Consider the following 15,059-nt stretch of genomic DNA (forward strand, 5'->3'; position numbering starts at 1 on the left):
TGGCCAGTTCATAGGCTACTCTTAGTTGTGGAACCTCCGATGTCCGGTATTCTAGATTTGTCTCAGTTGGAGTGTTCTCTTGTGGCATTTTAGTTTTGTTTGTAGGTTTCTTGGAAAAGAATTTCTTGAGTTTCAGTTTTCTTGTATATTTATACAAGTCTATTTTCGTTTCCGTTGCATCATGATGGGTTTCAGGACAAAAGGAAAGCCCCTTGTTTAGTAATCTTGTTTCTGTGATTGTTGGATTGTATTTGGACAAATTTATTACTAAATTGGGGGTGTCTGTGCATGGTTGTCCTATTTCCTCTTGTTCGTGCAGGCTCTGAGGTTGTATCTGCTTCCATCCGCGTTTTCCGCGTCTTGTTTTGCGCTTGTGTTTCCTGGAGCTTGTGTTCTTCTTCCTCTCGATCGGTTGCGATATTGCCCTCTGCCCCTGTTGGTACTTTGTGGTGTTTGCTGCACATGATAGAGCAGCTGAATTTCGTCTTAAAAAGACATTTTACGAAGACCAGGGCGTCTTTGCTCTCCTTCACTGAAATCTGATTCAGAACCGCTGGTTAATTCTCCGGGTGTTAATGTTCCCGTTGCCCATTGTTGCTTATAAATGTCATATTTTCTAGCAAAGGTTAGAATGGTGCCATATTTGTAGTCGTCTTGATCCCTACAAAATTTGTGTTGCTTGCGGTTCTGTACATCCTCTTCATGATTATCTAAATTCTTTTCCATGTCACTTCTCAGTTTTTTAATTGTGCCAGTGTCTTCATTTAAAGCTGTTATTTTCGCTTCCACTTCCGCTATTTTCTTGTGTAATTCTTCAACTTCGATTCTTGCATATTTGATGATTATAAGCATCATGTTGTTAGAGCAGCCCATGTTGTTATTGCCCCATTCTTCAAGCATTTCGGGCTTGGTGTCTGGGTGGTTAGGCAGAGTGAAGATACGAAGACCTCTAGGTACCATTTTCAGTTCCACATATTTCTCCAATGTTAAGATTTCCCATTCTCTTGAGATTTATTTTCTCATTAATTTTTCTTCAACCAAATTATGTAGGCACATACATATTTTTGTTAACACTACATGTCCCAGCATGCCTCACACAAATGGGGGCGTGCTAAAGGCCGATTTGTATTGAAATAATGAAGGGACCACACATGCAAGCTACCGTGAACACGAACTACGGTTCGAAACGCGTAGGTGTTTGTCACGTTTTGAAAATAAAGAAACTGCAATCTACATCAAGACGTGTGCGGCGAATCATTGGTATTCTATCTGAAACAGGACACTGCCCTGGTCCCTTCGCTGGCACCGACTGAAGCGTGCTCCCGCTGCGACAGGACAAGTTGTATGCAATATATATATATATATATATATATATATATATATATATATATATATATATACACACACACACATATATATATATATATATATATATATATATATATATATATATATATATATATATATATATATATATATATCGCGAAAAGACCACCTTGCTTTCAAAGAAGTCCAGGGACACAGTGGGGATTCTGTGGAAGCCTTTATTCGCAGAATTTCAGCATGGCATGATGCATTTCGACGCTCTGTCTTCTTCAGATGCTGCTGCTGAAAGTGTCATCGTCTGTTCCCCCTTTCCACAAATCTTTGCGCTCCCATTGGTGGGAGTTCAGCCAATCCTGCTGCCCTGTAGGGAAAGTAGTTTCATGTACTACTACAATTCCCAGCGTCCATTGTTCAGGTGAGTGCTGCAGCCGGATGAAAATGTAACTTATCTGAAGGCTGATGAATGCTTCACAAAGGGGGGCCGTGTAGTGGCAGGTAAAAACGATTATTCACCGTGTTGCAGGCTTCCTCAGGTCCTCTCCGCCCAGCCTCATATATATATATTATTATTGTTGGGACATTTGTAGAGCGCTGAGATTACGCACACCGGCGTGTCCACGCGCTGAAAGTGGGAATAGGCAGATGACAGGGGACACAAGAAACTGCGCGGGCCATTATTTAGTATAAAGAAATGTTTTTAGTTTTGCTCGGAATTTTGCCTCCTCTGGTTCCAGACGCAAGTCCGCTGGCAGTTTGTTCCAGTTAGTTGCCGCCAGGTATCTGAAGGACCTGCCTCCCATGCGGGCCTTCTTAATTCTTGGAGTCCTCAGTAAGCCGCCCCCTGTGGATCTAAGCGCACGTGTTGGTTTGTACACCTCGATCAAATTAGTCAGAGGGTCGGGTGCCCTGCCATTCAAGATGCGATGACAGGTGCAGAGGGTTTTATACTCCACTCTTCTCCTCACAGGGAGCCAGTGTAGCTGCTGGAGGGCCGCCTTAGAAGGCGCCCTTTTAGGCAATCTGAGAATCAGACGCGCTGCCGCATTCTGCAGCACTTGCAGGCGGGCCATGCTTTTTTCTGGAGCCCCCAGGTACAGCAGGTTCCCATAGTCCGACCTAGCTGTCACCAGGGCATGGACCAAGGTTTGACGGGCTTCAAGCGGGAGTAAGTCCAGGACCTTTCTCAGCTTCTTCAGAATCCCGAAACAGACTCCCACCACCCGATTAATCTGGGGGCCAAATGTGAGACCCACGTCAAACCACACCCCCAAATTGTGTGCCTCTAGGCAGGGGGTAGGGGTAGGTCCAAGGCAGGAAGGCCACCATGCCGGCGACCAGGCAGACTGGGCTCTCCCCACCACCAGCACCTCTGTCTTGCTGCCGTTCAGCTTCAAGCAATTATTGGCCATCCATTCGGCAAGATCTTTCATGCACGAACGGAAGCCATCGGCAGCAAGACAGGGCGCATGCGATAGGGAGATCACCAGCTGCGTGTCGTCGGCGTAGGAGACTAGTTGGAGGCCATGGCTCTCCACAATCGAGGCAACAGGCGCGACATACATATTAAAGAGGGTTGGGCTCAAAGACGAGCCCTGCGGCACGCCTTGGCCCAAAGGCACCCCCTTTGAATAGCAGTCTCCCTGCCTGACTCGGAAACTCCTCCCATTGAGAAAGTCTTGGATCCATCTCAGCGCGGTGCCAGAGATGCCACCTCTGTTCAGACACTGTAGCAGGATGTTATGTGCTACAGTGTCGAACGCCGCGCTGAGGTCCAACAGGATCAAAGCCATAGTTTGGCCTGCATCCACGCCCTCTCTCAGATGTTCCGTAGCCATGAGAGGGCGGACTTGGTGGAATGTCGTGGCCTAAAGCCAAACTGCGTCGCATGGAGCAGTCCCCTTTCTTCCACGTGCTTCATGATTTGGGTATTGACCACCTTTTCCGCCACTTTTGACAGAAAAGGCAGGAGGGAGATGGGCCTCAGATTTTCTAATACCTCGAAGCCTAAGTGGGGTTTCTTCCGGAGCGGGAGCACCACCGCCTGTTTCCACCCGTCCGGCAGCTTTCCCGATCCGAAAGATACGTCGAGGATGTGCCTTATATAAGGCTCCAAGACTTCCAGACTGTCTGCCAAGCGTTTTGGTGACACCGGATCCCACGGGGACCCTGATGTAACAGAGCGGCACACCGCTATTAATTCCTCAAGAGGAGGGGTGCAAAAGTGTGTAATATGTCCTGCCGTCTCTGTGTCCCCCATTGCTACCTCCAGGTCAGACCCTGTCGACCGAATAGGAAAGGTCGAGTAGATCTTCTCTACTTTGGCGGAGAAGTAGTCGGCAATCCGGTCACATGACTCCGTAGAGCAGCTCTCCGGCTCTGTAGGTGCATTTACCGAAGTCAGGGATTTATAGATGCCGAACAGTTCCTTGGCGGAGTTTTCCGCCCCCTGAATTTGTCCAGCAAAGTAGGCTGCCTTAGACTTTTTTTATCAGCCTATGGTGAAGGCGCCTTTTTTCCAGAAACAAGTCCCTGGCCTTGTTGTCATAGGACACCCTCCAGACTTTTTCTGCCCGCCTACAGTCCGCCTTTGTCAGTCTCAGCTCAGCACTGAACCATGGAGCTGAGCGATCTTTCCGAGCACCTGTGATAGTACGGCAAAGTGGGGCTGTCTGGTCAAGCGCTTCCGTGATGCGCTGATTCAAGTTGAAGACCGCTGTTTCAATGTCCTCGCCCCCAGGCAGACCATCCCTAGTTAAGGCTTGATTAAAATCCTCCACCGAGAATTTAGCCCACTTCCTCCTAAGATAGTTAGAGGGTACCTGGCTGGTTTTGTTGGTGTTTCTACTCTGTATGGAGAATGCCACCAGGAAGTGGTCGGTCCAGGGAATGGGCTCAACACCTGACACCTCCACACCTTCCCAATTGGCATAGACCGGGTCCAGGAGGTGTCCCTGTCGATGCGTGGGGGCCTCAAGTTTCAGATCCAGTTGAAGGGCAAGCATGTCCCGACCAAAATCCTCAACCCCTGTGTCCTCTGGGCAGTTAAGGTGCAGGTTAAGGTCTCCTAATAGGAGAAATTTATCCCTGCGCAGGGTCGCCTCCATGAGGCTTTCTAACAGGCTCTCCCTAAACTTAGTGCAGGCCCCTGGCGGCCGATATACCAAGCATCCATTGAGCGTCATGCCCCCATTGATTTTAATCGAGAAGAGGCCCGCCTCACTCTCCACGATCGGCGTGCGCTCTAAGCAGCAGACCAAATTGTTCCTAAAAATAATCGCAATTCCCCCTCCCACCCCCTCTGGCCTATCCTGCCTGACCCAGGAGTAATTCTCCGGCGTTGCCTCAATAATGTCAGAGTCGGAGAACTGATCTAACCATGTTTCTGTTAGAAACAATAGGTCGAGTTTTTTATCAGTGATCAGCTCGAACACATCGAGCCTATGTTTGCGTAGAGATCTGACATTCAGAAGACCGCAGGACAATGCCTGCTCCGTGGTATCCCGCGGCAAAATGGTCGTACGGAAACCACAGTGAGGACATGCCCTGTCGCTGCTCATCATACCGTGCATACATATGGAGGCAGTGCGGGGACGGAAACCAAGGAGTTGTTCCTTAGTCCAGTAGATCTTTCGACCAGGGGTTATCGCCCTAGCCCGCAGTCGGCCGTGGACGGGCGCAGACGTGCTCGACTTTGGCGACACTTCGGCGCGCCTTCGACGCGCCCGCTGCGCTCGTCCGCTGCGCTGCCTTGTTAACATCCGCCTTATATGCCCCAGAGCGAGTGCCTCAGGATGACTAGACCGCTAACCGGTCTCCCCCGCTCACCGGAAGTGGCAGTCTCGACCTTCCACGCCCTCCGCGCAACGGTGCTAGTCACCGCGTCGGACCAGGGCAGGAAGGAGGGAAGAGAACAGCCCCTGCGTCCGCTAAGGCAGGTAAGCCTGCAAAGACCCCAAAAGTAAAAGGTTTTTGTTGCCAAAAGCAAATAAGAATAAAAAGCGCTAACACGCTAACACGCTATTTAAAAATACTCAGCGCCGAGCACAATGGCTGTGGACACTGCCACTGCCCACTCACCACCACGCGAGCCGGCTCCTCCAGTGCCTTATATGCCCCAGAGCGAGTGCCTCAGGATGACTAGACCGCTAACCGGTCTCCCCCGCTCACCGGAAGTGGCAGTCTCGACCTTCCACGCCCTCCGCGCAACGGTGCTAGTCACCGCGTCGGACCAGGGCGGGAAGGAGGGAAGAGAACAGCCCCGGCGTCCGCTAAGGCAGGTAAGCCTGCAAAGACTAATAAACACAATAGTCCTAATTCTCATGGCAATATTCATTTGTTGGACTGTAAACATCCGTGGTCGAAATTCGTTATCCACGGGATCTCTTTAGTCTAAAGAAAATCCTAAGATGTTTCAATCTATTGCCTCTTTAAAATGACAACCTCTCTGATTGATACAAACAAGACAGCACAGACAAAAAATGTGTGAAAAAGCGAGATGGCACCTCACGGGCGCACCACCAATGGGACCCCTGGTTGGTACTCACCAGGATGGCCCTGTTCTCATCATTGGTGCCATCAAGCTAAAACCAAAAAACGTGCCTCGACCCTCAAAAAATAAAAGGACAGTGAATGGTGCAGTGGACACAACTTATATGTGACAAAACTAACAACATATAACATATTACATATAAATCACTGAGCAACTGGGGCCTTAACTTTTTATTCTCATTCCCTTCTCTGTTGCAAAACAGTGAGCACACATATACTAAAAAAGAAGAGAGAAAATACTACCAATCGATTCACTCTCTACTTACAGCCGACATGTTTCATTGCCTTTGATTTTTTGGCAATTTCTTCAGGGCAATACATTTTAAATGCCACTGCAAGAGACACTGAAGTTTGGGTGCCTTCATGCAGATTTGTCACTCATACCAGTGTTGTGATTATGTTAAAATCGGAATCCAGCTCCCTTAGGTGAGCATGGTCCTTACTCCCCGTTTCAAAAAAGGTACGGTGTAAGAGTAGCGGTCGGCGTCCTCTCAACCCTCGAGCGGACGCCGACCGCTACTCTTACACCGTACCTTTTTTGAAACGGGGAGTAAGGACCATGCTCACCTAAGGGAGCTGGATTCCGATTTTAACATAATCACAACACTGGTATGAGTGACAAATCTGCATGAAGGCACCCAAACTTCAGTGTCTCTTGCAGTGGCATTTAAAATGTATTGCCCTGAAGAAATTGCCAAAAAATCAAAGGCAATGAAACATGTCGGCTGTAAGTAGAGAGTGAATCGATTGGTAGTATTTTCTCTCTTCTTTTTTAGTATATGTGTGCTCACTGTTTTGCAACAGAGAAGGGAATGAGAATAAAAAGTTAAGGCCCCAGTTGCTCAGTGATTTATATGTAATATGTTATATGTTGTTAGTTTTGTCACATATAAGTTGTGTCCACTGCACCATTCACTGTCCTTTTATTTTTTGAGGGTCGAGGCACGTTTTTTGGTTTTAGCTTGATGGCACCAATGATGAGAACAGGGCCATCCTGGTGAGTACCAACCAGGGGTCCCATTGGTGGTGCGCCCGTGAGGTGCCATCTCGCTTTTTCACACATTTTTTGTCTGTGCTGTCTTGTTTGTATCAATCAGAGAGGTTGTCATTTTAAAGAGGCAATAGATTGAAACATCTTAGGATTTTCTTTAGACTAAAGAGATCCCGTGGATAACGAATTTCGACCACGGATGTTTACAGTCCAACAAATGAATATTGCCATGAGAATTAGGACTATTGTGTTTATTAGCTTTCAGAGTGGAGGGCGTCCTAGTTCTGTTTGTCTTTCCCTCTAGACTCCCACTTGTGAAGAAGCCTGCAAAGACCCCAAAAGTAAAAGGTTTTTGTTGCCAAAAGCAAATAAGAATAAAAAGCGCTAACACGCTAACACGCTATTTAAAAATACTCAGCGCCGAGCACAATGGCTGTGGACACTGCCACTGCCCACTCACCATATATATATATGTATATATATATATATATATATATATATATATATATATCTTTTAATGAAGGCATCTTTACTTTACTTTTGAACTTTAGGACCATTTGCCAGCATCCTTTGCACTTGATCCCCTTCCTTATTATATTTGTTTGCTTATTAGGAACATGTTGTTTCAGTACATCTGAAGCTAGAGTTGAATATAAAGCATAATTTATTTTGTGTGTTTTGTAATAAGTAGGCTGATTGTTTAATAGTTGTATGCCTTACATATTTCTGGATTATAGAGAAAGTAAGCTGTACCAGGAGTTACTGCTTTTAAACAAAAGACCTATCTGTTTAGTATAAACCACTGCTCGCAGTAATGACGGCAAAAATCCTTCCTACAATAACATACGCCAGCGCAGCTTTTCATGGAGAAGACGGAGAGGTCTTAAATGAACTTACAGCATCCATTTATAAAAAGGTATTTCAGATACAAAGGTCGGCTTCGCCGGCTCAGGTCCGTCTCGAATTCGGCTTAATAAACAAAGACATAGGGAGAATGTACGCTACAATTAAAATATGGTATCGGCTGAAACAAAAAACAGCCACATCACAAATTAATGAAGCCCTAATGTCAGAAGTAGACGAGGACAGAAACTCGCCTTTTAACCAATACTTAAGTAAATCTCTTTCAGTAACATGTACAAATGCCTTATGGAATAAAAATCTGCTGTATCAGTCTTTTAAACAAGTAATAAATAAAGCAGCTAAAATCCATTCAGCAGTAATTGATAAAAAAATATTTAGGTTAAAGTCGCACGCTTGGATTGTCATAAACAACTATAATTCTCTTGCACCGGCATCATACTTGAATCTGACATTTTCAATCGACGTAAAAAAACAACTAAGGGCACTACGTTTTGGAAAATTACCATCTTTGGCGGATCAGCCAACCTGGGTGCATACAGGTCCTAAGTCTTGCCGGTTGTGTGACTATTACAAAGAAGACTTTATCCATGTAATTTGTACATGTAATAAACTTTACAATGAGCGAGGCATTCTCCTCAAACAAAGCTTAATGTGAGAGGCATTAGGTTATGCAGAGCAGCCATAACTGCATGCCTAAATCCATCGGACCCTCAACTGAATGGTAGAATGATCAAATTCCTCAAAGTCTTTTCAAAGCTGTGTTAAAAGGGTCTGAAATTGGGCAAAGAAAAATGGACAAACTTTTGGCTACTGAATTTTAATAATTTCATGTATGGCAAGCAGCAATGAAATAATGAAATGAATATAGCGTTTACTCCAATTTTAATCTGTTTTGTATATACATAAGGTTTTTTATATATTGTTAAGGTTTTAATTAACTAAACAATAAAACGTTTACTTACTTACTTACTTACTTACTATCTGTTTAGTGTTTCAGCTGTATCCAAAATACAGTAAGCATGATGCTAGCACAGCTTTGGATCTGGAGATGAAAGGAGACATTGAAACTTGCCTGGTCGAAATACGTATGTATTTCCAATTTCTTTTCTAATATCATTACAGAAATCAAAACAGTGAACTGTTGTTTTGGAAAATGTGATTTTGTTTCTACTTTTTGAAGTGTGAAGCTGCATTGTTTACTTTCTGAGAGGTTTGGATTTTTTGCATACTTTTTAACTCTACTGCCATACTCTACACTAGGGCATATATATATATTGGTATAAAGAAATGCCGAATGGTGCCCTTTGTTATTTACTTATTTTAGGATCTCATAGCAGACTATACATGGTATCTCTCGGCTACTTCATAGCATCCCATGTTCTTGTTTTCCTTTAGTTGTATTGTGATAGCCAGATATTTGCAGTGAGTAGATTTCAGCACTGACTTTTCTGTTGTATTCAGAGGTAAACCTTGCCCATAATTAAGTAAGAGGTACCAGCCATTGGTGAGCAGTCTGTTCCACCAGATTGCAGGGTGGCATGTCTAGTGTGCATGGCCCTGATGAAGGCCACATAAAAAAATTAACAAGAACTGGTTAGTTATAGTTAGGTCTGATTTTCCATGGACAGTGTGCTTTTTTGATTGCTAATAACTTTGGCACTATTTGAGGAAACTTCATAAACTAAGGAAAAAAAGTTTATCTGCTTTAGCTCCTTCCTGTAAAGTTGTGGAGTAATCCGCCAAGCAGGAGCAGAGAAAAAAAGTGAGCCCAAAACAGAAAATGCCCATTCATTTTCCATCTACTTTAAAAAAAGCAATATCCACCTTAGCCCTGGACATTGCTACCGCCGTCACCGACAGCTACAAAATCATCCACAAAGACTGCATCAACTGACCGGGAGGAGGCATCACCATTATACATAAAAACACCCTACGCCTCACAACCAACTTTGATGACCACTCTCACGATATGGAGCACCTCCACTTCTAGATCCAAGCCAACCCAAACGGCACCCTGAAAGGCAGCCTTGTTTGCAGACTTCCTGGTCCCCACCTTCCCTTCAGTGTAGCCATAGCCGACTTTATCGCTCAACATACTCTTGCCTCAACAAACGACATCCTTCTCTGTGATCTCAATTTCCACCTGGACAACCGTGATGACCACAACACCTCATCCCTACTAGATAACCTTGCCACCATTGCCTCAAACAACTGGCACCAACCCACTCAGCAGGACACAGCATTGACCCCATATTCTCCGCAAGCAACAACATCTCGGTCAGCTACATCTCTGAGCCACATTGGAATGACCACTACTACATCAACTTCTCTTTCACCAAACCCACCGTTTGCCACCTTGCTCACTGTGATCCTCGTAGAAGCTGGAACAAGGTCACTGGAGTCCAGCTCGCCACCTTCCTCAGCAAACTCCCCCACGGACATCCACACACGCCAACAACTAAGCTCAAAACCTCTACTGCTGGATCTCTGACTGCGCCAACCCACTGGCTCCCCCCAAAAATCCCTCAGGCAAGCAGCACTCCAAGAAAGCCAGCTGGTTCTCCTCACTTTCCAATAGTCCAGGTGCAACTGTAGATAGCTCAAGAAAAAATGGTGGAGCAGCAAGATCATTGCAGACTGTTCAGCCTTCAAATGCACATTCACCGCACACCACCACCTCATCAGGTCAACAAAGAAAGTAGCCTTCCAGGAATGCATCAACACCCATGCACACAACAGCAAAGAACTCTTTACCATGGTCAAAGAATTTGCCAAACCCAGCACAGAGACAGCAGACATTCCCCTCTCTCAAGATCTCTGTGACAACCTCAACACCTTTTTTCAATACAAGATCAAGGAGATCTACGATAGCTTTGCAACCCAAGAACCACCAACCCTACCCGCAACCACTGCCCCCAATGGCTCCAGACCCCAGCAGAACTTGCACAACTAGACCACCCTCACCCCTCATGACACCCTCAGGAACATGAAGACCATCCACTCAGGTGCCCACTCCAATCCCTGCCACAACCACAACTTCAACAGAACTGGCACCTCAATCTCAACCTAACTGTGCCACTCCATGATCTGCTCTATCGAGTGCGCCACCTTCCCAGAAGATTGGAAGCATGCAGAAATTAACCCCCCACTAAAGAAACCATCTGCCAACATGACAGACAATATGGCAGACCTCAAGAACTACAGACCCACCTCTCTGCTCCCCTTTAGAGCCAAAGTAATCGTGAAAGCCATCAACTACCAACTCTCTGAGTTCAACTGAATAAACCACATCCTGACGTCTCCGAATCGGGCTTCTGAAGCAATCACAGCACCAAGATAGTTGTCCTCACCACTACAGATGACATCCACACCCTCCTTGACAGCTCCCCTCATCCTTCTTGACCTCTCAGTTGCCTTCAACACCGTCTCAGACCACACCTTCTGTGCAAGACTCGATGACGCCGGCATCTGCAACAAAGCCCTAAAATGGATTTTTCTTTCCTCACTGACCGAACACTGAGAGTCAGACTTCCCATGTCCAACTCATAACCCAGAGATCAGCTGCGGAGTACGTCAGGGATCCTCCCTGAGCCCCACCCTCTTTAACATCTACATGGCCCCTCTTGAAGTCATCATCAGAAGCCACAGACTCAACATCATCTCCTATGCCAATGGCATCCAGCTGATTCTCTCTGTCACAGACGAACCCACAGCCACCAAGAGAAACCTCCACAACTGGATGGAGGCATTTGCTGCATTTATGAAGAATAGCTACCTCAATCTCAACTCAGACAAGACCAAAGCCCTCATCCTGTGCTCCAACCCCTCCACCTGTGATGACTCCTGGTGGCCCACATCGCTCTGGACCTGCATACATCAAACACCTCTTCTCCATCTGAATGTCCACCAGACTTTTTCCCTCCACTCAAAATCATGGAGGAAGATCCTTCTCCTACCTCGCTGCTAAGACCTGGAACTCTCTACCTCTGGACCACAGGGAATCACCATTGCTGCTGCAATACAGGAAGGACCTCGGGACCTGGCTCTTTGACTAAACCGCAGACCCTCACAGGTTAATAGTCTTGCTTTACAAGAATCCTGATTGATTAATTGATATCCCAAAAACTACTAAACGGAATGACACAAAATATGGCAGAAATCTAGATCTTGGTTCAGAAAGCATACATTTTGTGATTTGGTGTGAACTCATTCAGTAGTCTGGAGATATAAAGCTCCAAAACTATTTCTATTTCTGGATGGTTGGTTTCAAAGTGACTCTTCGAAGAGTACCTCGGACCCAATTTAAAAAAACAGCCTTCTGATTGGTCAAGGATTTTTTTTTACTATTGGGCCAAATTGCTCCTACGGGATCAAGGCTCTGATTGCTTACCAGAAACATGAAGAAACATGTTACTGACTGCCATTACAGGACTTGGGAAATGAGTTGCCTATCCATGCATGCGCTCCTCCTATATAAATATTGGCCGCAAAGTATGGGGTTTGTTAGAATGAGGGTCTCATGTTGGCAGAGGTAGGTACCTTTGTCCAAATAGAGACCCTTGCTTCTAGTCAGGGTAAGGGGGATACACTCCTAAAATAACCCCTGCTCACCCCATTGGTGGCTTGGCACAAGCAGACAAGCTTATCTCAGAGACAGTGTGTAAAGCATTTGCAAACACATACAGTAACGCAGTGAAAACCTTACGAATGGACACTACACCAGTTTAGAAAAATATGTAATCTTTATCTAAACCAAAATAAGACCAAATGACACAAAATCCACAATACAGTATTAAAAATAAGGCTTTCAAATTGTAGAAATAGTTCAATTCAATGCAGTTGTACATGCAACACTTTTCCAACAAAGTACCTTGAATGTTTCACACAAAACAAACAAAATGACCGCAGGGAAGGTGATACGCCGGTTCCTTACATGCAGGGAAGCTGATGCATCAGTTCCTTGTTTTGGGGAAGTTGATGCATCGGTTCCTTACTGCAGGGGAGGTGATGCATAGATTCCTTACCAGAGAGGAGGTGATACATTGATTTCTTACTGTGTAGGGAGTTAATGCATCTGTTTCTTACTGCAGCCCCCAACAATGCAACAACCTTGGTGCCTCAAACCCATACGTCGATCCAGTACAATGCGTGGTTTCATGCAGCTGCACAGTAGGCTTGCGTCGGGATCGATGCGGTGATCTCGGACTTCAGAGATCATTGCACCTGATGCATCCTGTGGCGATTCCTCGAGCCGCAGCAGATGCTGCAATGATTTCTTCGGCGATGCGTTGGATACAGGTGCAGATGCGACACGCTTCTTCGATGTTGTGCCAATTTTCCAGCTCTCTATGAATATCTATGACTATGGCTAACTCCACTCAAAACCATGGAGGAAGATCCTTCTACTACCTCGCTGCTAAGACCTGGAACTCTCTACCTCTGGACCACAGGGAATCACCATTGCTGCTGCAATTCAGGAAGGACCTCAGGACCAGGCTCTTTGACTAAACCGCAGACCCTCACAGGTTAATAGTCTTGCTTTACAAGAATCCTGATTGCTTGATTGATATCCCAAAAACTACTAAACAGAATTACACCAAATATGGCAGAAATCTAGATCTTGGTTCAGAAAGCATACTTTTTGTGATTTGGTGTGAACTCATTTAGTAGTCTGAAAATATAAAGCTCCAAAACTATTTCTATTTCTGGATGGTTGGTTTCAAGTGACTCTCCGAAGAGTACCTCGGACCCAATTTAAAAAAACAGCCTTCTGATTGGTCAATGATTTTTTTTTACTATTGGGCCAAATTGCTCCTACGGGATCAAGGCTCTGATTGCTTACCAGAAACATGAAGAAACATGTTACTGACTGCCATTACAGGACTTGGGAAATGAGTTCCCTATCCATGCATCCGCTCCCCCAATATAAATATTGGCCGCAAGGTATGGGGTCTGATAGAAATTGGGGTCTCTTGTTGGCAGAGGTAGGTACCTTTGTCCAAATAGAGACCCTTGCTTCTAGTCAGGGTAAGGGGGATACACTCCTAAAATAACCCCTGCTCACCCCATTGGTAGCTTGGCGCAAGCAGACAAGCTTATCTCAGAGACAGTGTGTAAAGCATTTGCAAACACATACAGTAACGCAGTGAAAACCTTACGAATGGACACTACACCAGTTTAGAAAAATAAGTAATCTTTATCTAAACCAAAATAAGACCAAATGACAAAAATCCACAATACAGTATTATAAATAAGGCTTTCAAATGGTAGAAATAGTTCAATTCAATGCAAGTTATACATGCAACACTTTTCCAACAAAGTACCTTGAATGTTTCACTCAAACAAACAAAATGGCCGCAGGGAAGGTGATACGCCGGTTCCTTACACGCAGGGAAGCTGATGCATCAGTTCCTTGTTTTGGGGAAGTTGATGCATTGGTTCCTTACTGCAGGGGAGGTGATGCATAGATTCCTTAACAGAGAGGAAGTGATATGTTGATTTCTTACTGTGTAGGGAGTTAATGCATCTGTTTCTTACTGCAGCCCCCAACAATGCAACAACCTTGGTGCCTCAAACCCATCCGTCGATCCAGTACAATGCGTGGTTTCATGCAGCTGCACAGTAGGCTTGCGTCGGGATCGATGCGGTGACCTCGGACTTCAGAGATCATTGCACCTGATGCATCCTGTGGCGATTCCTCGAGCCGCAGCAGATGCTGCAATGATTTCTTTGGCGATGCGTTGGAAACAGGTGCAGGTGCGACACGCTTCTTCGATGTTGTGTCAATTTTCCAGCTCTCTATGACTAACAGTCTCTAGAGGTCTTAAATAGCAGCAGGCACCTCTTTGCAAGTCGGAATTTCCAGAAAGGAAATTCAGGGGAGCTGGTGATGAAGTCTTTGTGTCCCTGAGGGGGAACAGCGTTTACAACACAACTTTTACCACGCAGTACCTTTACCACGCAACTTTTACAACGCAAGTCGTTACAATGACTTGCGCTGGGGGGCGCTGTAGGATAGGGAATAGTTGAATTTACTATCCAAAACCTTCCCTACTATCCACGTGGACTGGAGTTGGAATAGTAAATTAAACTATTCACTATCCAGCACCCCCCAACGCAAGAATTCTGTGGACTTGCAAAAAACTCAGCGAGATTCCATGGAGTTCTGCAAACAGGTGGAACTTGGCATGTCACACTGCTAATGCTGGGATTTACCGCTAGGAGCTCGTTCAGCACAGAAAAATCAGTGTGCATGGCACCACGTGGCGCACCAGAGTGTGCAGCTTCTCAAGTAAATTTTACTGCAACTCAAGTAGATTTTCTTCTCGAG

The 15,059-nt window shown here is 45.5% G+C and overlaps 1 protein-coding gene across 1 annotated transcript in view; it reads left to right on the plus strand.

The window, feature by feature from the left end:
- LOC147727232 (annexin A1-like) overlaps positions 1–15,059 on the plus strand; it is a 221,803-nt gene that overhangs the window by 187,678 nt on the left and 19,066 nt on the right. Inside the window, exon 10 of the mRNA XM_086961277.1 lies at positions 8,719–8,814. Coding sequence (XP_086817403.1) covers positions 8,719–8,814 — 96 coding nt within the window. The remainder of the gene's footprint in view (positions 1–8,718; positions 8,815–15,059) is intronic.

This window comes from Lissotriton vulgaris, chromosome 3_1 (assembly GCF_964263255.1).
Source record: "Lissotriton vulgaris chromosome 3_1, aLisVul1.2, whole genome shotgun sequence".
Lineage (NCBI taxonomy): Eukaryota > Metazoa > Chordata > Amphibia > Caudata > Salamandridae > Lissotriton > Lissotriton vulgaris.